Source organism: Nerophis ophidion, linkage group LG07, assembly GCF_033978795.1.
Source record: "Nerophis ophidion isolate RoL-2023_Sa linkage group LG07, RoL_Noph_v1.0, whole genome shotgun sequence".
In the NCBI taxonomy this organism is placed as follows: Eukaryota; Metazoa; Chordata; class Actinopteri; order Syngnathiformes; family Syngnathidae; genus Nerophis; species Nerophis ophidion.
Genome location: NC_084617.1, coordinates 13,113,517 through 13,140,000, shown reverse-complemented (window position 1 = coordinate 13,140,000; position 26,484 = coordinate 13,113,517). Strand labels below are relative to the sequence as shown.

At 40.4% G+C, this 26,484-nt stretch overlaps 2 protein-coding genes across 2 annotated transcripts in view; one reads left to right on the top strand and one right to left on the bottom strand.

The window, feature by feature from the left end:
- Nucleotides 1–18,647, top strand: part of mlx (MAX dimerization protein MLX) — a 20,355-nt gene extending 1,708 nt beyond the window's left edge. Inside the window, exons 2-8 of the mRNA XM_061905369.1 lie at nucleotides 5,293–5,332; nucleotides 5,425–5,511; nucleotides 8,327–8,436; nucleotides 8,496–8,595; nucleotides 15,115–15,214; nucleotides 15,289–15,490; nucleotides 15,572–18,647. Of these exons, the coding sequence (XP_061761353.1) occupies nucleotides 5,293–5,332; nucleotides 5,425–5,511; nucleotides 8,327–8,436; nucleotides 8,496–8,595; nucleotides 15,115–15,214; nucleotides 15,289–15,490; nucleotides 15,572–15,628 (696 nt within the window). The 3' untranslated portion in view covers nucleotides 15,629–18,647. The remainder of the gene's footprint in view (nucleotides 1–5,292; nucleotides 5,333–5,424; nucleotides 5,512–8,326; nucleotides 8,437–8,495; nucleotides 8,596–15,114; nucleotides 15,215–15,288; nucleotides 15,491–15,571) is intronic.
- The window catches only part of psmc3ip (PSMC3 interacting protein), an 8,481-nt gene continuing 446 nt past the window's right edge, over nucleotides 18,450–26,484 (bottom strand). The window contains exons 3-8 of the mRNA XM_061905370.1: nucleotides 23,638–23,727; nucleotides 23,445–23,556; nucleotides 19,261–19,406; nucleotides 19,061–19,114; nucleotides 18,920–18,979; nucleotides 18,450–18,850 (exon numbers count right to left, since the gene is read on the bottom strand). Of these exons, the coding sequence (XP_061761354.1) occupies nucleotides 18,794–18,850; nucleotides 18,920–18,979; nucleotides 19,061–19,114; nucleotides 19,261–19,406; nucleotides 23,445–23,556; nucleotides 23,638–23,727 (519 nt within the window). The 3' untranslated portion in view covers nucleotides 18,450–18,793. The remainder of the gene's footprint in view (nucleotides 18,851–18,919; nucleotides 18,980–19,060; nucleotides 19,115–19,260; nucleotides 19,407–23,444; nucleotides 23,557–23,637; nucleotides 23,728–26,484) is intronic.

The following is a 26,484-nucleotide window of genomic DNA, read 5'->3' as shown; positions in this document are numbered from 1 at the left end:
GATGCCACCCGAACGCCTCCCTAGGGAGGTGTTTAGGGCACGTCCAGCTGGTAGGAGGCCACGGGGAAGACCCAGGACACGTTGGGAAGACTATGTCTCCCGGCTGGCCTGGGAACGCCTCGGGATCCCCCGGGAAGAGCTAGACGAAGTGGCTGGAGATAGGGAAGTCTGGGCTTCCCTGCTTAGGCTGCTGCCCCCGCGACCCGACCTCGGATCAGCGAAAGATGATGGATGGATGGACGGAAATGACAAATTGGACCAAGCTATATTTCTAACAAAGACACATCATTATTTCTTCTAGATTTTCCAGAACAAAAATTTTAAAAGACTTTGAAATAGGATTTAAATTTGATTCTAAAGATTTTTTTTAGATTGGCCAGAATATATATTTTTTTATTTTAAAGTTAAATGATAAATGGGTTGTACTTCTATAGCGCTTTTCTACCTTCAAGGTACTCAAAGCGCTTTGACACTACTTCCACATTTACCCATTCACACACACATTCACACACTGATGGAGGGAGCTGCCATGCAAGGCGCTAACCAGCACCCATCAGGAGCAAGGGTGAAGTGTCTTGCTCAGGACACAACGGACGTGACGAGGTTGGTACTAGGTGGGGATTGAACCAGGGACCCTCGAGTCTCCCACGGCCACTCGCCCACCGCGCCACGCCGTCCCAAGTTTAAAGAAATATTTCACAAATATTCTTCGCTGAAAAAACAGAAGCTAAAATGAACAATTAAATTAAAATGTATTTATTATTCTTTACAATAAAACAAATGAATTTACCTGAACATTGATTTAAATTGTCAGGAAAGAAGAGGAAGGAATTTAAAAGGTAAAAAGATATGTGTTTAAAAATCCTAAAATCATTTTTGAGGTTTTATTTTTTTCTCTAAAATTGTCTTGCTGAAATTTATAAGAAGCAAAGTAAAAAAATAAATTAATTTATTGGTGTCTTTAAAACATTTTCTTTGATTTTCAAATTCTATTTGAGTTTTGTCTCTCTTAGAATTAAAAATGTCGAGCAAAGCCAGACCAGCTTCCTAGTAAATAAATAAAATTTAAAAAATAGAGGCAGCTCACTGGTAAGTGTTGCTATTTGAGCTATTTTTCAGAACAGGCCAGCGGGCGACTCATCTGGTCCTTACGGCACCATGTTGGTGACCCCAAATTTAGACTGACCATACGTCCTCTTTTCCCTGGACATGTCATCTTTTGCGGGACTGTCCGGGGTGTCCTGGCGGGGTTTCTTAAATGCCTCAAATGTCCGGCGTTTTGTTTCAAAGCTGCGTGTATTTTCAAAGTACGTACAGGTAGGGCTGGGCGATATGGCCTTTTATTAATATCTCGATATCTTTAGGTCGTATAGCGATACACGATATGTATCGCGATATTTTTGCCTTAGCCTTAAATGAACACTTGATACATATAATCACAGCAGTATGATGATTCAATGTAGCTACATTAAAACATTCTTGTTCAATACTGCATTAATATATGCTCATTTTAAATTTTCATGCAGAGGGGGAAACCACAACTAAGTCAATTGACCAAAACTGTATTTATTAAACAGTTATTAAGCAGTGGCACAAACATTCATATCATTTCAAAACAGAAATTGCAAGATTGTCAGAGACATGTTAAAACAAGCTATGCGTGCACTTTTGTGCATGATGTAACTAAGATGACATATCAAAACAACACTAAATAAAAGTGCACTTTTTTGTACAGAACACCACTACAATAGTTTACAACAAATAAAGTGCACTTTTGTGCACAATGTCACACAATATATTTAAATAAGTGTCGAATAAAAATGAGCTGCATAATGGGAAATCAAATAGTGTATGTCCTACGGTGTTGATGTGGAAATAGTCGCTTCGGCATTTTGTGGGGGTGGCACCGAATGGGGATGCACTCTTCATTCTATAGCGGGTGACTTTTCAAATGATGCTACATATTAGCATTGGTGCTACTTTTTTGTAGAAACGCTTCTGCCGCATAAATGTTCAACATATTCCCGCTTGAAGCCAAACCACCGCCAGGCGATGGACCCCCTGCTGTTTTTCTTGGGAATTCTTCCTCCATTTGTTACCAGATTGGCACCTTCTCTCTCTCGTATTACCACTCGCACCACTCCGCTAGCATCGCAGTTAGCGTTACCATGTCGCTACCTCTCTGCTCCGCGGGAGCGTGTGACGTTGCTTATGTGACATATGTAAGAAGGTGCGCTTGTTTTAAGTCTCTGTGAGAATGAAAGACAAGAAAGACTTGGAAACGCATTTAGTTTAATGCCCGCAGCTAGAAGCAACTGCGTGAGAACATATACTCGAATATCACGATATAGTCATTTTCTGTATCGCACAGAGACAAACCCGCGATATATTGAGTATAGCGATATATTGCCCAGCCCTACGTACAGGGTTTAGAATGGCTTAAAACAAAACAAATTGTGAAGGTGTGCACACGCAGCAACATTCGTGAGGGAGGGGCAGAGCTAGAGAGAGCAATAGAGCGAGGAGGTGGAATGATTTGTAATCAAGAGTACTTGGTCAACAGCCAGACAGGTCACACTGAGGGTGGCCGTATAAACAACTTTAACACTGTTAGAAATAAGCGCCACACTGTGAACCCACACCAAACAAGAATGACAAACACATTTCGGGAGTACAGCCACAACATAAACACAACAGAACAAATACCCAGAACCCCTTGCAGCACTAACTCTTCCGGGGCGCTACAATATACACCCCCCGCTACCCCCTATAACCCCCACCACCACCAACCCCGCCCACCTCAACCTCCTCATGCTCTCTCAGGGAGAGCATGTCCCAAATTCCAAGCTGCTGTTTTAAGACATGTTAATAAAAAAAAAAAAAAAAACTTTGTGACTTCAATAATAAATATGGCAGTGCCATGTTGGCATTTTTTTTCCATAACTTGAGTTGATTTATTTTGGAAAACCTTGTCACATTGTTTAATGCATCCAGCGGGGCATCACAACAAAATTAGGCATAATAATGTGTTAATTCCACGACTGTATATATCGGTATCGGTTGATATTGGAATCGGCAATTAAGAGTAGGACAATATCGGATATCGGCAAAAAAGCCATTATCGGACATCTCTTTTAAATACAAAACTAAATATGGGACCTAAATAAAAATTAAAGTAAAAGTGTTTGTATATAGCATATTATTGGTACAAATGTTAAACCAACACGTATACAGGGATATTTCACAACTGTTCATCTATGTCTTTACTGTGTATATATTGGAACAGTGTTTATGCTGTGTACAAGGTGTATTTGTAATATGTTGTGCAAAGGAAATGTCACATTTCTATGAAGCTCAACATCAGAGCCGGATGTCTCTTGGTTTTGCTACATCTTGTACAAACCCTGTCTCCATATGAGTTGGGAAATTGTGTTAGATGTAAATATAAATGGAATACAATGACTTGCAAATCATTTTCAACCCATATTCAGTTGAATATGCTACAAAGGCAACATATTTGATGTACAAACTGATAAACTTTTTTGGGGGGGGCAAATAATCATTAACTTTACGATTTGATGCCAGCAACATGTGACAAAGAAGTTGGGAAAGTTGGCAATAAATACTGATAAAGTTGAGAAATGCTCATCAAACACTAAGTAATTCACAAACCAGGATGGGGTGAGGGTCACCACTTTGTAAGCAAATTGTCGAACAGTTTTAGCACAACATTTCTCAACGAGCTATTGCAAAGAATTTAGGGATTTTACCATCTACGGTCCGTAAAATCATCAAAAGGTTCAGAGAATCTGGAGAAATCACTGCACGTAAGCGATGATATTACGGACTTTTGATCTCAGGCGGTACTGCATCAGAAACCAACATCGACGTGTAAAGGATATCACCACATGGGCTCAGGAACACTTCATAAAACCACTGTCAGTAACTACAGTTTGTTGCTACATCTGTAAGTGCGAGTTAAAACTCTACTATGCAAAGCCAAACCCATTCATCAACAATATCCTGAAACGCCGCCGGCTTGGCTGGGCCCGAGCTCACCAAAGATGGACTGATGCAATGTGAAAAGGTGGTCTGACGAGTCCACATTTCAAATTATATTTGGAAACAGAGGACTTGGTGTCCTCCAGAACAAAGGAAAATAACCATTTGGATTGTTACAGGCGCAAAGTTCAAAAGCCAGCATCTGTGTTGGTATGGAGGTGCATTAGTGCCCAAGGCATGGGTAACTTACACATCTGTGAAGGCACCATTAATACTGAAAGGTCCATATAGGTTTTGGAGCAACATATGTTGTCATCCAAGCAACGTTATCGTGCTTATTTCAGCATTACAAGTGTTACAACAGCGTGGCTTTGTAAAAAAAGAGTGCGGGTACTTTCCTGGCCCGCCTGCAGTCCAGACCTGTCTTCCATCGGAAATGTGTGGCGCATTATGAAGCGTAAAATACGACAGCGGAGACCCCGGACTGTTGAACGACTGAATCTCTACATAAAACTAGAATGGGAAAGAATTCCACTTTCAAAGCTTCAACAATCAGTTTCCTCAGTTCCCAAACGTGTATTGAGTGTTGTTAAAAGAAAAGGTGATGTAACACAGTGGTGAACATGCCCTTTCCTAACTACTTTGGCACGTGTTGCAGCCATGAAATTCTAAGTTATTATTTGCAAAAAAAAAATAAAGTTTATGAGTTTGAACATCAAATATCTTGTCTTTGTAGTGCATTCAACTGAATATGGGTTGAAAATGATTTGCAAATCATTGTATTCCGTTTATATTTACATCTAACACAATTTCCCAACTCATGGAAACGGGGTTGGTATTTGAGATTGTTAATAGGGTTAGGCGAAATAAATGCTCAACTTCAGCTTAAACCCTTTCGGTCTGTAAAATTGTCTATTTATTTTGTGGACCACAGACAGAAGAAATAAACTAAACTGAATTATTTTTTTATTTTTTCAACCAAGCGACGTCATCCGTCTGTATTCACAGGCAAATAAAAAAAAAAAACGTTTTCTACTGTTGATTTGTTACCAAAACATTATAAAGAGGAAATGTTCCCGGCTTTGAATGGATAACTGGGCCCTCACATTTATGGTGACTGTTGTGTTGTCCTGAGTTTTAAGAACAAAGACAGTCCTGGTGTAAAGAAGTAATCAGGCCAGCGCTCAGTGGGCGCTTCAGGCGTCATCTTTCACATGTAGGCCAGCACCTTTCAGCATCAAGTTTTTTTCTCTCTTTCTCTCTATCTCCTGTTGCCTGGCGATGGCTCAGCACGCAGACCTGGCTTTCGGCGACGCCGTTTTTGACCCCGGTGAGTCGGCATTGTCGGTGTGTGAGTTTGGACTGAGCCTGGTAGTTTGACACATGAGTAACGACGAGGATAAATGTGGTCTACTCTTGCAGGTTTCTTTAGTGTCGGCGGGAAGGGGAGCTCCGGGTCGCGGGCTAACAGCATTGGCTCAAGAAGCGCCTCTTCGGTACCAAATACAGGTGAGTGCTTTGGAACACAACATCCAAGTGTCTTTCAGCAATTTGAACCGTCTTGGAGGTGTTAATAGTGGATTTTCCAAAGCCTGTTCTTGATGCTGGAATTTATCACTTCAAGATCTTCATTGTTTTTTGAAAGGAAATTTTTGCAAATCGATATTATGAGACGATTTAATTTTTGTTTATTACCTATTTAGGATAATTAAAAGTTATTGACCTTCCAAATACAATAGTAAATAAACCTAATTAGAAATCAAGTTTCTTTTGTTTGTTTGTTGTGTTTGAATGGAATACCTGCATTTAGGGTTGGACAAATAATCGAATTTCGCTTTTGGCCTCATGATCATTAAATATTATCAGAGATGTCCCATATTCCGATATTGTCCAACTCTTAATTACCGATATCAACCGATACCGATATATACGGTCGTGGAATTAACGCATTGTTATGCCTAATTTTGTTGTGATGCCCTGCTGGATGCATTAAACAATGCAACAAGGTTTTCCAAAATATATCAACTCAAGTAATGGAAAAAAATGCCAACATGGCACTGCCATATTTGTTATTGAAGTCACAAAGTGCATTATTATTATTTTTTTTTTACATGCCTCGAAACAGCAGCTTGGAATTTTGGACATGAGGAGGTTGAGGTGGGGGGGTAGCGGGGGTGTATATTGTAGTGTCCCGGAAGAGTTAGTGCTGCAAGGGTTCTGGGTATTTGTTTTGTTGTGTTTATGTTGTGTTACGGTGCGGATGTTCTACCGAAATGGGTTTGTCATTCTTGTTTGGTGTGGGTTCACAGTGTGGCGTATATTTGTAACAGTGTTAAGGTTGTTTATACGGCCACCCTCGGTGTGACCTGTATGGCTGTTGACCAAGTATGCCTTGCATTGACTTGTGCGTGTGAAAAGCCGTAGATATTATGTGACGCAAAGGCAGTGCCTTTGAGGTGTATTGGCACTCTATATCTCTATATGTCCATGTACACAGCTGCGTTTTTAAAAAGATACATTTTACTTTTTATAAAACCGATACCGATAATTGTGAAACCGATACAGATCATTTCCGATTTTACATTTTAAAGCATTTAACAGCCGATGATATCTCTACATATTATAATAGAAAAAAAACGATTAAGGTCCATGAAAATTATTCCACTTGTATGGTGAAAGAAGTGAGTGGGAAAAAAAGACCACCAAAATTTTGGGATCTCACCATGGTTGCTACTTTTTATTTTGACACGTTTGTAAACACACCGTCCATTCCTGAAGGATATTGGCGGAGAATGAGGAAGTGTTGTGTGTTGAAAGAAGCGCCAACTCACAGAGACTAAGGTATTTTCACGGGAGGTTAAACCTGTTGGAATTGTGACGTTTGTAATCATAAGATTGGTTATAAAAATGGAAAAATAGCGTCAGACTTTGTAATTTCTTCTGCGGACAACAATATATCGTATTACTTCAGTTTGTTTTCAATTAAAAAAACATTTTTTTAAGGTGTGGCGGTAATGAAAATGCCTTGACGGCGCGCCACATTCAAATACATCAGTTCATCCATCCATTTCCTACCGCTTGTCCCTTTTGGGGTCGCTGGAGCCTATCTCAGCTGCATTCGGGCGGGGTACACCCTGGACAAGTCGCCACCTCATCGCAGTACATTAGTTCAGTTTCAGTTTATTTCCAACATGCATATGATACAATGTAATGGATCACATATTTCCACTTTTTTCATTACAGCATGTCCGAAAATGAGTAGGAAGAATCTGACTTTATTTAATCCCACCCCCTTTTCATACCATAGCAATTTTATCCCATTTCTTTGTTCTGTGTAACAGAACAGTGAATAAATAATATACCATAGTAAGTAAACAAATATTGAATAGATAAATAATATTTATCTAAAAAAAAGGGGTGGGGTTCAAGTTCAGCATAATTATTGTTCTGTGTACTTTGTGAACACTTGTAGTTTGAACAGTCTCTTAAACTGAATCATACTGGTGCTTTGTGTGATTTCTCTGGTTAATCCATTCCATCATTTTATTCCACATACAGATATACTAAAGGTTTCAAGTGTTGTTTGTGCATACTAAGGTTTTACAATACATTTTTTCTCTAAGGTTATATTTCATTTTTGTTGAGAAGATTTGTTGTGCATTCTTTGGTAGCAGGTTACAGTTTGCTTTGTGCATCATTTAGGCTGTTTGCAAATGCACCAAATTATTTAATTTAAATATTTGTGATTCAATGAATAAAGTGTTTGTATGTTCTTTATATCCAAAATTACTTATTATTGTAATTGATCTTTTTTGTAACACCGTTAGTGAATGAAGCACACATTTGTAGTTTTTCCCCCATATTTCTGCACAATAACTCAGATATGGCAACACTAGCGAGCAGTAAAGAATATGAAGTGATTCATGTTTTCAAATTAATGAATAATCAAGTTATTAATTGTGATTTCAGTGTCAATTTAAAGTAATCGTAAATTCATTAATTCAACTCCCACAACTGTAGCTTAATCCAATGCCAGGCTTTATTTTAAGTTGTTTAGTAAAGCCTGCTTCGTTTATTTATTTTTTTTTTTTTTCATTTGTTCTTTTACAAAGTGATCTTTTGAGTGCCTCTTCTCTCAAAATTGGAGCAAACAAGCGAGAGTGATGACAGATTTTTCCAAGGTTTAGTGCTCTTAAACACAAAACACTGTTAGAACGTCACTTAAAAAAGCACAATAGGAGACCTTTAAATCACGTTGGCACACTATTTGTGCAGGAAGCCCAGCGGGACCCGCCTACTGTGAATCTCTGCCTTTTCCCCACAGATGACGAGGACAGCGACTGCCGCCACGAGACGTCCGACAAGAACTTGTACAAAGATCGACGGAGGCAAGCGCACACGCAGGCCGAGCAGAAGCGACGCGACACAATCAAGGTGAGGCCACGATTCAAATGACAACACGTGCATAATCTTATAGCGACATTCCTTATCAGAAAGGCTTTGATGACCTGCAAGCGGTGGTGCCCACCTTCCTGGAGTCTGAATCTGTGCTGGGGGGGCAGAAGGTAGCCAAGGCTGTCATCCTGCAGAAGAGTAAGACACAATAAACATGAAGGATTAACACATTTTTGGAGATAAATACACTTTCTACGTCAGGCCTGGGCAATTATTTTGACTCGGGGGCCAAATTTAGAGAAACAAATGTATCTGGGGGCCGATATATCTATTTTTAGGAACACTAATACAAAACCACACAATAATGTCTGATTCAATGCTAAAAACGGAATGGAATTTTAAATATTCCACTGAAGGAAACACCCAGAAAGTACATGACAATAATGTGGGATTTACGATATTAACTATGAAGGATAAAACACTGAATATTGACAAGATATGAACGTCACACCCCCCTTTGATCGACATATTTTACAATCAAGCGAAACGCAACAAAAATGCAATAAACACAGAATATGAACGCGAAGGGTAAAAAAACCCCACCTCCAATCTGATATATCTGATGTATCACTAAGCTGTAGTACTTTGTGGTAAAAATCTCTTTCCGAGTCTGTCTCTTGACACCCACATTTCAGGCTCCGGAAACACTCTGTGGAAACGCTCCCCACCCACACTGCTTGTTGCCTCGTCTGAGCTGCTTTGACTTAGATCAAAGGTCCCCAACCTTTTTGTAGCTGCGGACCGGTCAACGCTTGATAATTAGTCCCGCAGCCCGGGTTTTTGTCTTTATCATGAAAAAGGGAGGTTTTTATGGTTGATGCACTAATTGTAAGTCTATCTTGTGTTTTTATGTTGATTTAATAAAAAAAATAAAAATAAAAACTATTTAAAAAAAAAATTATTCGAGCCGTAGATGACCATAGTAACTAATTAGATTACCATAGTAACTAATTAGATGACCATAGTATCTAGTATATCATGCAGATTCCAATCAAATTTTTAGGATTTATACAGATCCCAAATAGACATCAGGTACCAGAAGGTAAGAAAAGTTGGTTTTGCAATCATAACAACTAGTATTTCATGCAAAAACGCAGGTTCCAACCAATGAAATACTTTGTATAGTTCAACACTTAGTCATTAGAAAACATCACTGCACATCATAATAATGGCAGCGACACTTTCCATCTTAAAGATCTAAAAAAATGATTTGGGAATGTCCGGCGGGCCAGATTGAAAAGCTTAACTGGCCGCTTGTGTCCCCCGGGCCTTAATTTGCCCAGGTCTGCTCTACGTATACACGGGGCGGTATAGCTCAGTTGGTAGAGTGAACGTGCCAGCAACCTGAGGGTTGCAGGTTCAATCCCCGCTTCTGCCATCCTAGTCAATGCCGTTGCGACCTTGGGCAAGACACTTTACCCACCTGCTCCCAGTGCCACCCACACTGGTTTAATTGTAACTTACAAATTGGGTTTCACTATGTAAAGTGCTTTGAGTAACTAGAGAAAAGCACTATATAAATATAATTCACTTCACACTTCACTTCACCTATCATTGTTTGCATTTATTCTATGCAACTAATGTTTGACATTTACCGTATTTTTTGGACTATAACTCGCAGTTTTTTTTCATAGTTTGGCCAGGGGTGCGACTTATATGCAGGAGCGACTTATGTGTGAAATTATTAACACATTACCATAAAAAATATCAAATATTATTTAGCTCATTCACGTAAGAGACTAGACGTATAAGATTTAATGGGATTTACCAATTAGGAGTGACAGATTGTTTGGTAAACGTATAGCATGTTTTATATTTTATAGTTATTTGAATGACTCTTACCATAATATCTTATGTTAACATACCAGGCACCTTGTCAGTTGGTTATTTATGCATCACATAACGTACACTTATTCAGCCTGTTGTTCACTATTCTTTATTTATTTTAAATTGCCTTTCAAATGTCTATTATTGGTGTTGGGTTTTATCCAATAAATTTCCCCAAAAAATGAGACTTATACTCCAGTGCGACTTATATATGTTTTTTTCCTTTTTTATTATGCATTTTCGGCAGGTGCGACTTATACTCCGAAAAATAAGGTAGTGCAATTTGTTAGATTCTGAAAAACACAATAATCACACACAATATTTTATTTCTTGCTTTTTTCCTAGAAAATCTGTCTATATTTGGTCTGTTTAAGGTCCTGTGTTACTTTATAACATACAGTGGAACCTTGATTTAGGAACTTGATTAGTTCTTGAACAGGGTTAATAAATCGAAAAGTTTGTATCGTGAAGCATATTAAAGGCCTACTGAAATGAGATTTTCTTATTTAAACGGGGATAGCAGGTCCATTTTATGTGTCATACTTTATCATTTCGCGATATTGCCATATTTTTGCTGAAAGGATTTAGTAGAGAACATCGACGGTCAAGTTTGCAACATTTGGTCGCTGAAAAAAAGCCTTGCCTTTACCGGAAGTAGCAGATGATGTGCACGTGACGTCACGGGTTTTAGGGCTCCTCACATTGTTTATAATGTGAGCCTCCAGCAGCAAGAGCTATTCGGACCGAGAAAGCGACAATTTCCCCATTAATTTGAGCGAGGATGAAAGATTCGTGGATGAGGAAATTTAGAGTGAAGGACTAGAAAAAAAAAAAGTAAAAAAAAAAAGGCGATTGCATTAGGAGCCATTCAGATGTTTTAGACACATTTACTGGGATAATTATGGGAAATCCCTTATCTTTCTATTGTGTTGCTAGTGTTTTAGTGAGTTAAATAGTACCTGATAGTCGGAGGGGGTGTGGCCACAGGTGTGTTGACGCCAGTCTCTGAGGGAAGTCACTGCAGCTGCAGCAGGACAGAAGCTCCGCTGATCTCCGGGAAGAGGCGACTTATTACCACAATTTTCTCACCGAAAACTGTCGGGATCCATGTTCGCTTGACCACTCTGATCATAGTAAAGCTTCACCTCCGGGAATTTTAAACAAGGAAACACTGTGTGTTTGTGTGGCTAAAGGCTAAAAGCTTCCCACCTCCATCTTTCTACTTTGACTTCTCCATTATTAATTGAACAAATTGCAAAAGATTCAGCAACACAGATGTCCAGAATACTGTGTAATTGCGCGATGAAAAGAGACGACTTTTAGCCGTAAGTGGTGCTGGCTAATATGTCCCCTCCAACCAATAACGTCACAAACGCGTCATCATTCCCCGACGTTTTCAACAGGAAACTCCGCGTGACATTTAAAATTGTAATTTAGTAAACTAAAAAGGCCGTATTGGCATGTGTTGCAATGTTAATATTTCATCATTGATATATAAACTATCAGACTGCGTGGTGGGTAATAGTGGGTTTCAGTAGGCCTTTAAGCTCTTTAAATATGAATAATGAGCTCCAGCCTAGACAAAAGTCCATATTTTAGTGAAGGTTTGTACACTTTGAACATAATATAAAGTGTTACAGTACTGTACATCAAAAAACTTATCAAGGAGGTGGTGAATCATCTACCTCTTTATTAACAAGCCAAAACAACAATGACAACCAGCTGAACCTGTTGGTGATGCTCTGCCAACACACACACGTACACACACACAGAAGTCTCTTTGTTGCTCTCACAAACTATCAGAAATCACAAAAATCTTTAACTTTAACTACCATATTGCTACAGTAATAAACATTTTAAAAAGTAAAACCCACTTACAATACGTAAGCTGATTAATTAGCATCTGCAAATCCGAGGTGCGGGAAGGAGGGGCCGCGCGTGTGTGCGTGCGTGCATGCGTGCGTGTGTGCGTGCACGCACTTGCAAGAGGCACCACAGAACGAGAGGTAGCTTTCTACGCCGCTGTTAGGTAAGTCCGCTTTGGCATACTTTTCCAGAAAAGTCCATTCTCATCACCATTAAAAACATTTCTGTGGTATGGCTCAATACAAGCAAGCACAAAATGGCTGCCAGCGGGACACAAAATGAAGTGTTAGTACACAGACATTGTTTGTACACGCAGGTTTATTTTGCTCCATCTAAGAGCTTGTAAATAGCAAAGTAGGCAAATAAGAGGGGTTCATAAATTGAGGTTCCACTGTATTTAGAATGTATGCAACTGTACGCACTGCAACACTTTTATTTAATATTAATTAAATGTAATATTTATTTTAAAAATTGAATTGCCACAAAGTTGACTGCTTTCTACTTTGCTGCTAATCATATTTGGATGATGACAATCCGAACAGAGTTTGGAACCAGTTGTAGATCTAGAGCAGGGGTCGGCAACCTTTATGACTCAAAGAGCCATTTTGACCCGTTTCACAAAATAAAATGGTAAATGGGTTGTACTTGTATAGCGCTTTTCTACCTTCAAGGTACTCAAAGCGCTTTGACACTACTTCCACATTTACACATTCACACTGATGGAGGGAGCTGCCATGCAAGGCGCTAACCAGCACCCATCAGGAGCAAGGGTGAAGTGTCTTGCTCAAGGACACAATGGACGTGACGAAGTTAATACTAGGTGGGGATTGAACCAGGGACCCTCGGGTTGCTGGCCACGGCCAATATCCCAACCGCGCCACGCCGTCCCGTTCAAAGAAAACTATGGGAGCCACAAGACTCTTTTGAAATGTAAAGTGAAATAACACAGCTTACAAAGTTTTTTTTGCTTTGTGCTATGTTTTAACCAGGGGTCTCAGACACGCGGCACACAACTTAATATGAAAATTTAATATTAGTGCGGCTGTAAGAGTTGTCAAATTGGAAACGTTTTTAGAGTTCTTTGCATGCATGTTATAACATTTTACATTACATTTTCAATAATAATAATGAAAGTAAATTATCTGCTAAAAAAACTAAAAATGATGTCGTACATTACATGTGACATGGGTACGGAAAGTAGTCAGACTCCATGTTGAGATGTTTCACTCTTTGTTTTTATTGCAGCTATTTTCTAAAATCCCAAAATATCATTTTATTCTAATATGTACAGTTGTGATCAGAATTATTCAACCCCCACACAATTTTGGTGTTTTAGCAAGTTGGACATTTATTCCGTATTTTGTTTATAGTCATATCAAATAAAGATGTGTCAAATAGACAAATGCAACTTAAATTGTAGCACTGTATTTTACAAAATACCAAAAAAGGACATTTTTCTTAATATCTCATTGACAAAATTATTCAACCCCTTGAAGATCATAACTCTGAAGAACAGAATTTGAATAAGGTCTTTTCAATCAGGTGTTGAAAACACCTGTAGATGTGATTAGAACCATAACGAGCAACAATTAAACTGATTGAAAAAGACTGTGACGCTCAGCTTCTTGTAGATGGTAAATGGTGTATTTGCAACATGGTGAAGTCCAGGGAGTGGTCAAAGAAGTCAAGAGAAGAGGTAATTTATCTTCATAAGAAAGGATATGGATATAAGAAAATAGACATTACACATTCCAAGAGACACAGCTGGGCGCATAATTCGCAAGTTTAAAGCTAAAGGCACAGTGGAAACACTACCTGGGCGTGGTAGAAAGAGGATGCTGTGAAGCGTACAGTGGTGAAAAACCTCCGGGTAACAGCTAAGGAACTACAACAGGACTTTGCAGAGGGGGGAACGCAGGTTTCGTCCCAGACAATAAGGCGCGCACTACGAGATGAAGGCCTCCATTTCAGAACTCCCAGGTGCACCCAACTTCTGACTACCAGGCACAAGAAAAAAGACACCAGTATGCCAAAAATCATCTGGACAAACCCCAAAGGTTTTGGGAAACTGTTCTATGGAGTGATGAGACAAAAGTGGAACTCTTTGGGCCTATGAATCAACGTTATGTCTGGAGGAGAAAAAATTAAGCTTACAAAGAGAACACCTTGCCTACTGTTAAGCATGGTGGGGGGTCAATCATGCTCTGGGGCTGTTTCTCTGCCTCAGGTACCGGGAATCTCCAGCGCGTTCAAGGCATTATGAGTTCTATTTCCTAGCAGGATATATTAGCTGCAAATGTCATGAAGTCAGTGACGAAGCTGAGGCTTGGGAGACGTTGGACCTTCCAACAGGACAATGATCCCAAGCATACCTCCAAATCAACATCAGAGTGGTTGCAGAAGAAGGGCTGGAAGACTCTGGAGTGGCCTTCACAGTCGCTAGACCTAAATCCTATAGAAAAGCTGTGGTGGGACTTGAAGAAGGCAGTTGCAGCACGCAAGCCCAAGATTATGAATGAACTGGAGGCCTTTGCCCAAGAGGAATGGGCTAAAATACCTGTAGATGGTTGCAAGAAGCTTGTGTCCGCTTATGTATCACGTTTGAAGTATGTCTTTACTGCCAAAGGGTGTTCTACTAAGTACTAAATATTAATACTAAGTATTTTGTAAAATACAGTGTTACAATTTAAGTTGCATTTGTCTATTTGACACATCTTTATTTGATATGACTATAAACAAAATACGGAATAAACGTCCAACTTGCTAAAACACCAAAATTTTGTGGGGGTTGAATCATTTTGATCACAACTGTACAGTCAGCACCCCATCCTGACAGAAAAAAACAGAGATGTCAAATTTTGCTAGATAGTTGGCAGAGCTTTTAAGATGTCTAGTGAAGCCTTTTTTGTACAAAACATGGGGTTGGGACCTTTTTTAAATGTGTCTTTTTGTCAATGCTTGCAGCCATCGAGTACATCAATTTTCTTAACAAAGAGAAGAGGAAGCAGGAGGAGGAGGTTTCCCGTCTGAGAAAAGAAGTGACTGCGCTGAAGATCATGAAAACGTGACAATGATCCTCCTTCCTCTGCTGTGTTTTGAAAGTATTTTGATCTTTTTTTTCCCCCCCGCTCTTAACAGGAACTACGAGCAGATCGTAGAGGCAAACCAGAACCACCCACTGCAGGACGACAACCAGGTGTCGGACCAGATCAAGTTTGACATCTTTCAGAGCATCATGGACTCCCTCTTCGACTCTTTCAGCAACTCCATCTCGGTCAACAGCTTCCAGGAGCTTTCGGCCAGCTTGATCAACTGGATCGAGGAATACTGCAAGCCTCAGGTACAAGTCCATTTGGTCATCGCCACGTAAGGCTGTTGCAACCTTGCCTTGACACGTCTTTTTTCTTTCTTTTGTTTATAGATGCTGAGGAATTTCGTGGTCAGGGTCTTGCGACAGCTCAACTGTCAGGTCTACTGAGGCTAGTTCCAACCCCACGGGATGGTCTGGTGTGTTAATGGTACATCGTGCATGTGTCTCTAAGTGTGTATTTCAGGCGCCTTTTGTCTGATTTCGACATTTTAAAAATGGTGTTTACAATTCTGATGATCTGTTGGAAGCGTTCGATAGTTTTAAGCGTGTATCGTGAACTTTTGAATGGAATGTCTTTTAGTCCCAGGCCGGTGTTTCTTTTAACATGTGAAAATGCACACATTGTGACGTCAAGCAACACGTTGAATAGTTTGTGTGCGGGTTTCTCTCTCAGGGTTGGAGACTCACGATAAAAACATGAGTTTTTCATGCTAAATTGTGCAGGAGTGCTTAATACTGTGACCACTGAGCGTCCATCTACAGGCCATGTTAAGTCAATAGCGGCAAAGTTAAAGGCCTACTGAAATGAGATTTTATTATTTAAACGGGGTCCATTCTATCCGTCATACTTGATCATTTTGCGATATTGCCATATCCTTCCTGAAAGGATTTAGTAGAGAACATCGACGATAAAGTTCGCAACTTTTGGTCGCTAATAAAAAAGCCTTGCCTTTACCGGAAGTAGCAGACGATGTGCGTGTGACGTCACAGATTGTAGGGCTCCTCACATCCTCACATTGTTTACAATCATAGCCAGCAGCAGCTAGAGCGATTCAGACCGAGAAAACGACAATTTCCCCATTAATTTGAGCGAGGATGAAAGATTCGTAGACGAGGAAAATTAGAGTGAAGGACTAGAAGAAAAAAAAAAGGCGATTTCAGTGGGAGCGATTCAGATGTTATTAGACACATTTACTAGGATAATTCAGGGAAATCCCTTATCTGCCTATTGTGTTGCTAGTGTTTTAGTGAGATTAAATTGTACCTGAAAGTCGGAAGGGTGTGGCCACGGGTGTGTTGACGCCAGAGTCTCTGAGGGAAGTCACGGCAGCTGCAGCAGGACGGAGGCTCCCCTGATGTCTCCGGTAAGAGGCGACTTATTACCACAATTTTCTCACCAAAAACTGCCGGTTGACATGTAGCCGGGATCCATGTTCGCTTGACCGCTCTGATCCATAGTAAAGCTTCATCTTCGGGAATTTTAAACAAGGAAACACCGGCTGTGTTTTTGTGGCTAAAGGCTAAAAGCTTCCCACCTCCATCTTTTTACTTTGACTTCTCCATTATTGTTTGAACAAATTGCAAAAGATTCAGCAACACAGATGTCCAGAATACTGTGTAATTATGCGATTAAAGCAGACTACTTATAGCTTGGATCGGGCTGGAAAATAATGTCCGCTACAACCTCAGACGTCAAACGCACACGTCATTATACCGCGACGTTTTCAACAAACCTCGCGGGAAATTTAAAATTGCAATTTAGTAAACTAAAAAGGCCGTATTGGCATGTGTTGCAATGTTAATATTTCATCATTGATATATAAACTAGTGGGTAGTAGTGGGTTTCAGTAGGCCTTTAAGCAAAAGTGCTGTTTTTTTTAAATCCTTTATTTCTCTGTCCTTTGTCAAATATCATGTGGTGATGACAACTTAGTCTAACCGCAACCTCATGGTTAGATCTAGGTTTTCAAGAATGTCTTGTCAGTAGACCAGCCAAGTGTTGAACAGGGTTTCCACAAGTCATTAAAAAGCAATTAAAGTATTTTGCGAAAATTAAAGCCTTAAATTAAATTTAAAAGCATCAAGTACCACGTCCAAAGGCATTAAAGCCTCACAAGTCACGCCTTGCTCGTGAGAGGCACTGCAAAGTAATAAAAGATAAGAAGAAAAGCGAATATAAAGCCAAATGTCTTGTGTGGGAATATTTCAGCCCATCAATACGGATGAACTAGCAACAAAACAATTTAATTGAAGTGCATTGTCAGGTTTTTTTTAGGTGTATTTATTTAGAATTATTGAATGACAATGATAAAAAAGACTATTGTAATGAAAAATGTGTTTAAGGTTCCTTGCATTATTATCGTATGTTTACATTAGTGCTTGATTTGGCCAGTTAATGTAAACTTTTCAACATTATCATTGTCAAATTCTTACAATTCTGTATACAGGCTGTACTGTATTATTTCGACCATATATAACAATCTGCAGGAGGACATGGGCATTAAATTCCTTTTTAAAAGCATTAAATTAGATACCTGCAGAAACCCTGTTGAACGCCCAAGGACTAGGATGTGTTCTTTCGACCCCCTCTAGGACCACTGATGTTTTAATGAGTATCAGTTATTACCAAGTATGGAAAGTTATCAGCGACTTTGTAAATAGATGCCAGCGTGGAAAGTAAATCTGTTGTGTTGATGAAGAGCTGCTTGTGATTTCTTGCAAAATACTCAGTCTGGTCAAGGAGCAGCAACTTTATAAGTAACCAATGATTGTATTGACAAACAACACATCTTAAAGCATGTTTTATTGAAAGATGCTGACAAACCGGTGCTTGGTGCGTTCAATAAGACTTGCCTTTATTGTCCCGTTTCAAGATATGGTGTGTGCCAGGAGTCTGTCCTATGACCACTATTATTTAGAAACCGTATATCAATACACATCAATCTTATTACTGCAGTTTGACTTAATGTTGATGTTTTTTATATTTACAGTCTGAGGCGCACATTAAAGAACTTTTAGGTGCCTTGCCCGATTGGCTCAAACTCAGGCGTACTTAGTGAGTGAAATAAACCTGTCCCAATTTCTGTATCTTGTGGTCTCCCATTCCGTCCTTTTACCAAAATCATGTTGATCCACTTTTTACCCCCCGTTTTAAAAGACCTGCAATAATGAGGGTGAAATGTTCTTGTTTTTAAAGATATTTATACAATTAGACAATGTTTTGCTGGAAACCAATTTGAGTTTTGGATAATGATGTTTTAGGACACAGAAGATTGTACTTGTGTCCGTTTGACAAACATTTTATATTTGCTGAATTATTCCTGTTCTCTTGCTTCTTCAAAGTGTATTGTGCTGTATGTTTTTTCCAGAGCGTCCCTCCTGCCTAAATAAATATGCTGTTGATAGATCCATCTGTCCTGAACGTTTAATAAGGTGGCACAAAATGTAAATTATATCTGCCAAACGTCACACACGAGTGCAGTAAGATGAACTAAAATCAGAATAAATTGTACAAAACTAAATCAGTCTTTAAATATAGATTCAACAATTGGATCAGACAGTCGGCACTACTGCCTTATAGTCCTCGTCTGTCTCCACACCAACCTCCTCCTGCATAAACAACACACACTTTACTCTCAAAACTCTTTTTAGGACTCATTAAAAAAGCATTTTACCCACCAGGAACTCCTTCTTGCTTTTGGGGTATCCCTCCAGGATTGTGTCCATCATGTCCGAAGCCTGACAGGAAGTTAAGCAAAGTGATGATTATATTTATGTATCACGGTTCTTGAAGACTATTTTAGTTGAAATCAACTTTACCAGTCGCTTCCTCTTGCGCCATTCTTTCACATACACATTTTGCTCTTTCAAAACCTGCAAATGAAATATTTTGGGTCAAAAGTGGTAATTACAAAAAAAAGTCTGTTTCCTTATAAATTGCACACTTTAACATTAACTCACAACTGTAAACATGTATAACACTGCTAATTTTAGGGGAAAAAAACAAAAACTTCCATAACCTTCTCCTTTTCCACGGGCGTGACGTGATTGCTCGCAGATTTGATCTTCTCCAGACGCTCACGGCTTGTTGAGCACTCCTCTTTCAGCCTCCCGATCTCGGAGATCATTTGTTGAGTGGTCAAACTGCTGTTGAGCTCCTTAAGGTCTGCAACAAAACAAAACGGCGTGGAAATCTACTGTAAATGACACATTTCACTTCAGACACTTCAGTGTGAATGCAAGGAAAGGACGCGCACTTGTGAATGTTCTTTCATGCCCTCAAGTGGCTGTGAGCAGTATTAACATGACAGGAGCAGCTGCTTTTATTAATAAAGAAGTAAGAAATAACTCATTTTGTTGAGTTTAAAGTTGGTTAATAATTGTCAAAATATAACAGAGAAATATAAAAGGAATAAACTTTTTTAAATAATTTAATGGTATATTTAATTGAAAAATGTAATGATTTAATTATTTATATACAGCTAGTGTTTCAAACTTCAACCAACTAGTTGACATTCTAATAACAGTATAGCATAATTGTGTTTATTGTATGGAAGATGTATTTTTCACTTGATGCAATCCTTGATTTGCTTTGTCAATGTGAATAATGTCAATATTTCATATATGGTGGAACACTTCAAGGGATTCTATTATGCAAAACCAACTTTTTTTACCTATTAGTATCTGTTTTTGTGTCAGCTATTTTGGATCCGTGTAATTCCCGAAAATATAAATTCAAACCATGGTGCCCGATATTTATAAAACAAATTTGCCTTCCTTCGTACTTGCACCTAACGAGCCATTTAGAATTTGCCCAATATAGAGTATACACATGGTCGAGATTTATCTAAAAAGCTCTAGTCAATGAGCTCCTCCTTTCTATCTTCTAGTGGGGTAGACTGGCTCGTACATGCACATGCATCCTTGACTGTTGCCATTTCTAATACTAAGTAGCGTATCGTTTGAACTTATATCTGTCAGTAGCCTCGCTATGGAAGTATTGTTGCAAAAATATTTGCTAACGCGAATCTCAATCCGCGTATATGTAATCCAATTCACATGTCTGTCTGTGTGTGTGTGTGTGTATATATATACATATATGTATATATATATATATATATATATATATATATATATATATATATACATACATATGATTTGTCTGCGTAAACAAATATCTGTCAGTTTTATGATTTGTCTGTGTAAAAAAAAAAAAATATCAGTCCTTATTATGAAAAAATATCAGTTCGTAAATCGAGCGGCGTGTGTGAAGCAGAAACACTTTTTGGCTGTCTTTTTACACATGACTTTGGCGACACTTCTGTCGTGTATGACTTGTGATTTCAATGTGTAAAAGGATTTGTCTGTAACATCTCCTTGCCTTTACTTATACTCACCACTAGTCGGCGCCTTCCAGCCACTTACACTGTTGCTGTTGATGCTAAGAACAATGGACTTTTCGTCATTTTGATGTAAATAAAAGTTTTTGTTTAGCATTAACTTAGTGGTCAGAAGTATTTTTGTATTCAAATAAATTATCAGTAATTTTATAGCGGCCAAAATGATTGCGTTTCCTCCGCCAGGGGGCGGGACTCTCCTTCAGAGATGACTATGGGACCCACGGTCTTCCCGGTGGCTTCTTACCGGTTGGACGTGCCTGATATACCTCCACAAAGAAAGCAAGGTTGAGTTACAGACAAATCCTTTTACACGTTCCAAATCGCTGTACAGACAGACAAGTTGTACAAAGCCCAAGTGTCGCAAATGTCACATGTATGAAGACAGCCAATAGTGCCTATGTATCAAAGTCAAGGCCCAGGGGCCAGATCTCTATGGCCCCCGGGATGATATTTGATTAGTATTAGAACCGGACCGCAGGCCACTGTCGCCTGCTGCTTTTGCTTTTTTGCACGCACCGATTCTCCATCAGTGTTGGCGCTAAGAATTTTCAAAATGGGGTCCCAGGGACCCCATCAAGTCATAAAAATGGAGTCCCACAGTAAATTTTTGGGGTCCCACTTTTTTGTCACTGTTTTAAAAACAAATTATGAATCAATCAATCAATCAATGATTTTTATACAGCCCTAAATCACTAGTGTCTCAAAGGGCTGCACAAACCACAACGACATCTTCGGTAGAGCCCACATAAGGGCAAGGAAAACACACACCAAGGGGGACGTCAGTGACAATAATGACTATGAGATACCTTGGAGAGGACTGCATATGTGGGCACATGGGCTCAGGAACACTTCAGAAAACAAACCACTGTCACTAAATACAGTGGTTTTATGATTTGCCTGAGAAGCTGGACAGGACAAAAAAAAAATACAGTTCGTCGCTACATCTGTAAGTGCAAGTTAAAGCTCTACTATGCAAAGCGAAAGCCATTTATCAACAACATCCAGAAACGCCGCCGGCTTGTCTGGGCATTATGAAGCCTAAAATACGAAAGCGGAGAACCCGGACTGTTGAACGACTGCAGCTCTACATAAAACAAGAATGGGAAAGAATTCCACTTTCAAAGCTTCAACAATTAGTTTCCTCAGTTCCCAAACGTTTATTGAGTGTTGTTAAAAGAAAAGGTGATGTAACACAGTGGGGAACATGCCCTTTCCCAACTACTTTGGCACGTGTTGCAGCCATGAAACTCCAGGTTAATGATTATTTGCAAAAAAAAAATAACGTTTATGGGTTTGAACATGAAATATCTTGTCTTTGTAGTGCATTCAACTGAATATGGATTGAAAATGATTTGCAAATCATTGCATCCATCCATCCATCCATCATCTTCCGCTTATCCGAGGTCGGGTCGCGGGGGCAACAGCCTAAGCAGGGAAACCCAGACTTCCCTCTCCCCAGCCACTTCGTCTAGCTCTTCCCGGGGGATCCCGAGGCGTTCCCAGGCCAGCCGGGAGACATAGTCTTCCCAAAGTGTCCTGGGTCTTCCCCGTGGCCTCCTACCGGTTGGACGTGCCCTAAACACCTCCCTAGGGAGGCGTTCGGGTGGCATCCTGACCAGATGCCCGAACCACCTCATCTGGCTCCTCTCGATGTGAAGGAGCAGCGGCTTTACTTTGAGTTCCTCCCGGATGGCAGAGCTTCTCACCCTATCTCTAAGGGAGAGCCCCGCCACACGGCGGAGGAAACTCATTTCGGCCGCTTGTACCCGTGATCTTATCCTTTCGGTCATGACCCAAAGCTCATGACCATAGGTGAGGATGGGAACGTAGATCGACCGGTAAATTGAGAGCTTTGCCTTCCGGCTCAGCTCCTTCTTCACCACAACGGATCGGTACAACGTCCGCATTACTGAAGACGCCGCACCGATCCGCCTGTCGATCTCACGATCCACTCTTCCCTCACTCGTGAACAAGACTCCTAGGTACTTGAACTCCTCCACTTGGGGCAGGGTCTCCTCCCCAACCCGGAGATGGCACTCCACCCTTTTCCGGGCGAGAACCATGGACTCGGATTTGGAGGTGCTGATTCTCATTCCGGTCGCTTCACACTCGGCTGCGAACCGATCCAGCGAGAGCTGAAGATCCCGGTCAGATGAAGCCATCAGGACCACATCATCTGCAAAAAGCAGAGACCTAATCCTGCGGTTACCAAACCGGAACCCCTCAACGCCTTGACTGCGCCTAGAAATTCTGTCCATAAAAGTTATGAACAGAATCGGTGACAAAGGACAGCCTTGGCGGAGTCCAACCCTCACTGGAAATGTGTTCGACTTACTGCCGGCAATGCGAACCAAGCTCTGGCACTGATCATACAGGGAACGGACCGCCACAATAAGACAGTCCGATACCCCATACTCTCTGAGCACTCCCCACAGGACTTCCCGAGGGACACGGTCGAATGCCTTCTCCAAGTCCACAAATCACATGTAGACTGGTTGGGCAAACTCCCATGCACCCTCAAGAACCCTGCCGAGAGTATAGAGCTGGTCCACAGTTCCACGACCAGGACGAAAACCACACTGTTCCTCCTGAATCCGAGGTTCGACTATCCGACGTAGCCTCCTCTCCAGTACACCTGAATAAATCATTGCATTCCGTTTATATTTACATCTAACACAATTTCCCAACTCATATGGAAACGGGGTTTGTAGAAAAAAAAACGATGACCCCTTCAAATTGTTTGCTACATGTTCATGTTTGCACAGTTTAAGCCCACAGGTGACTTCAGTGTGTCCACAGTGTACCTGCATCCAGCTGTCTGCAGCTCTTGCTGAGGGTCTGCAGTTCCTCGTTGAGCTGGGAGATGCGACCGTCCATGGCCTTCAGGTCTGCATCGCTCACGTCTTTAAACTGAGCCTGGGAAGAAGTAGAGAATGCATTACCTAGCTTCTACTAAAACAAGAGCATCCGTTTGTTCGTCCATCCAAGTCAGCCAACCTGATCAGCAAAGTAAATCTTCTGCTTGCCGTAAGTCTTCTCCTTTATCTTGCCTTCCAGTGCCAGCAGCTCCACGGCTTTGACCACTGCCTGGTAGGACACATTTTCAGTCAGCACAGGTGGAAATACTGCATGACTGCCTCAAGCAAAAGTACAATGTGTAAATATTAGTAAATTTACAGTAAAAACATCCATCCGTCCATCCATTTTCGACAACTTGTCCCTTTCGGGCCCTGCCACGACACAAATAGACAACATTCACACTCTAGAGCAGACCTGGGAAAAATAACACCCGGGGGCCACATGTGGCCCGTTAAGCTTTTCAATCCGACCCGCCTAACATTTCCATGTAATTTTTTTTATATTTTTAAGATGAAAACTGTAGCTGCCATTATGATTTTTTCTCATAACCGCAAGTTTTGAACTATACAAAGTATTTCAATGGCTGGAACCTGCGTTTTTGCATGATATACTAGTTGATATGGTTGCAAAACCAACTTTTCGTACTTTCTGGTACCTGATGATGTCTAGTTGGGATCTGCATAAGTCCTGAAAATGTGTGCATATCCTCCATTGTAGTCCGTGGCGACTCCGTAGTAATACACTTCTTTTTCTCCACCTTCTTATGTGGCATTCATCTTCCGCTGTTGCCATTTCTAATATAAAGAAGCGTAAAGTTCTTACCTATATCTGCCAGTAGACTGGCTATCAAAGTGCTAAAAACTGTCGTGAGTTTACATAATTCACCCACAGAACTTTATTTATTAGAGGGTTTCATTCGGACGGTTTTTCGCAGGACATTTCTGGCGTTGTTGCTGCACTAGTGAGCCACGGATGAGGACAAGCTACTCTGTTAATGATTTAAGTAAAGTCTGAATGTCATTAAAAACAGATAGTTCCATCTTTTGACACTTCCACTCCTGTCCTTGCACGCTACACCGCTGCAACAAAGATGACGGGGAGAAGACACTGTCGAATGTGAGCCACATATGGGGCGGCATAGCTCGGTTGGTAGAGTGGCCGTGCCAGCAACTTGAGGGTTGCAGGTTCGATTCCTGCTTCCGCCATCCTAGTCACTGCCGTTGTGTCCTTGGGCAAGGCACTTTACCCACCTGCTCCCAGTGCCACCCACACTGGTTTAAAAATGTAACTTAGATATTGGGTTTCACTATGTAAAGCGCTTTGAGTCACTAAAGAAAATATAAATATAATTCACTCACACTCACTCACATAGGTGAGATCGCCCACAAAACTACTTGAAGGTGATCTGTAAAACATAATCCATGCAACACCTTCAACAAAGAACCACCATTACATGTTAAGTAGACCACAAAATGGTGTTTTAAATTTAGAAAAAAATCATAATATGACCGCTTTAATGCGCTTTTTGTATGAAAATAGACCTGAATAGATCGGCTGATCGGTGCGCCCTATGGTCCGAAAAATACGGTAAGTTAAGCGATTTTGTTAATCAATGTTTTTAGTGTCAACTTTGCAATGTTCCCCGTTTTTTTACACCTATTTGTTATGTCATTCAACTTTTGATCATTTTTGTATTAGTATTTCGAGGACGTGCGACGGGCCGCAAATGGCCTTTGGGCTGCACTTTGGACTGTAAGAAATTAGTGTAATACTCAAAAAATGTGTTTTTAAACCGCCTGGTTTAGTCCCTGCTTTTTCTGTAACGACCAGGGCTCCAACCTGAGTCGTCCGCAGGAGCATACTTGCCAACCTTGAGGCCTCCGAATTCGGGAGGTGGGGGAGGGGGGTAGCAGGGGGTGTATATATTTTCAAGTATTTCTTATATATATATATATATGTGTGTCTTAATTAGATTATTCAGAGAATAGTGCTCGATACCGTGGTGGGGCGCAATATATGTATGTGTGGGAAAAATCACAGGACTACTTCATCTCTACAGAACTGTTTCATGAGGGGTTCAGGGAACCCCTCATGAAACAGTTCTGTAGAGATGAAGTAGTCTTGTGATTTTTCCCACCCATACACACACACACACACATATATTATATATGTATATATATATATAAATCCGTTCATTAATGAGTACCGGTATAACCGTTCGGCCACCGTTGTCAACGGAGAAGTCTGATCTACAAAATTTGCAGGCAGCATACTCCTTCCCCTTCGAGCTGTCCTGGATGAACTGAAATTATTTTTTCCAATCATTTTGGAACTTGCAAGCGTACTTCTTCTTACTCGTCGTCACCATTTCTCTTATTCATTCTTCTGCTTCGTCTCTGTTATGTTATCGGACATTACCACTTGCCGTAGTTTTGAAGCAAAGCATGATGGGAATCCGGCTGTTGTCTGTCAGTGTATTAACATGCCGGCTGGAATAAACACACGCTGAGAGATAACTCCGTACCTGCCTACTTTATGGATTAAAGATGAACCTATGGATAACGGAGACATATATAATAGTCTCCTTTTCAGGTGAGAGAGGACGCTAAAGGCAGTCGCCCCCAATATTGTTGTCCGGGTGGAAAGTCGGGAGAGATTCAGGAGAAAGGTTGCCCCGGGAGATTTTTGAGAGGGGCACTGAAATTTGGGGGTCTCCCGGGAAAATCGGGAGGGTTGGCAAGTATGCGCATGAGAGACCAATGTACCAACTACTGGTCTAAAAGCCCATATGTAACTAACAATTCATTTTATCTTAACAATATCCAAAGGCCAAAATAAAATGAGCTTTGTGCCAAAAATGGCCCGAGGGCCACATTTTGGGCAATACAAACAAAGACTTAATCACAGTAACTAAAATGTCATGTGGTTACTTTTCACTCCTGTCAGTCACAATTGTTGTATGTTACCATGTTTTATTGAAGAAAA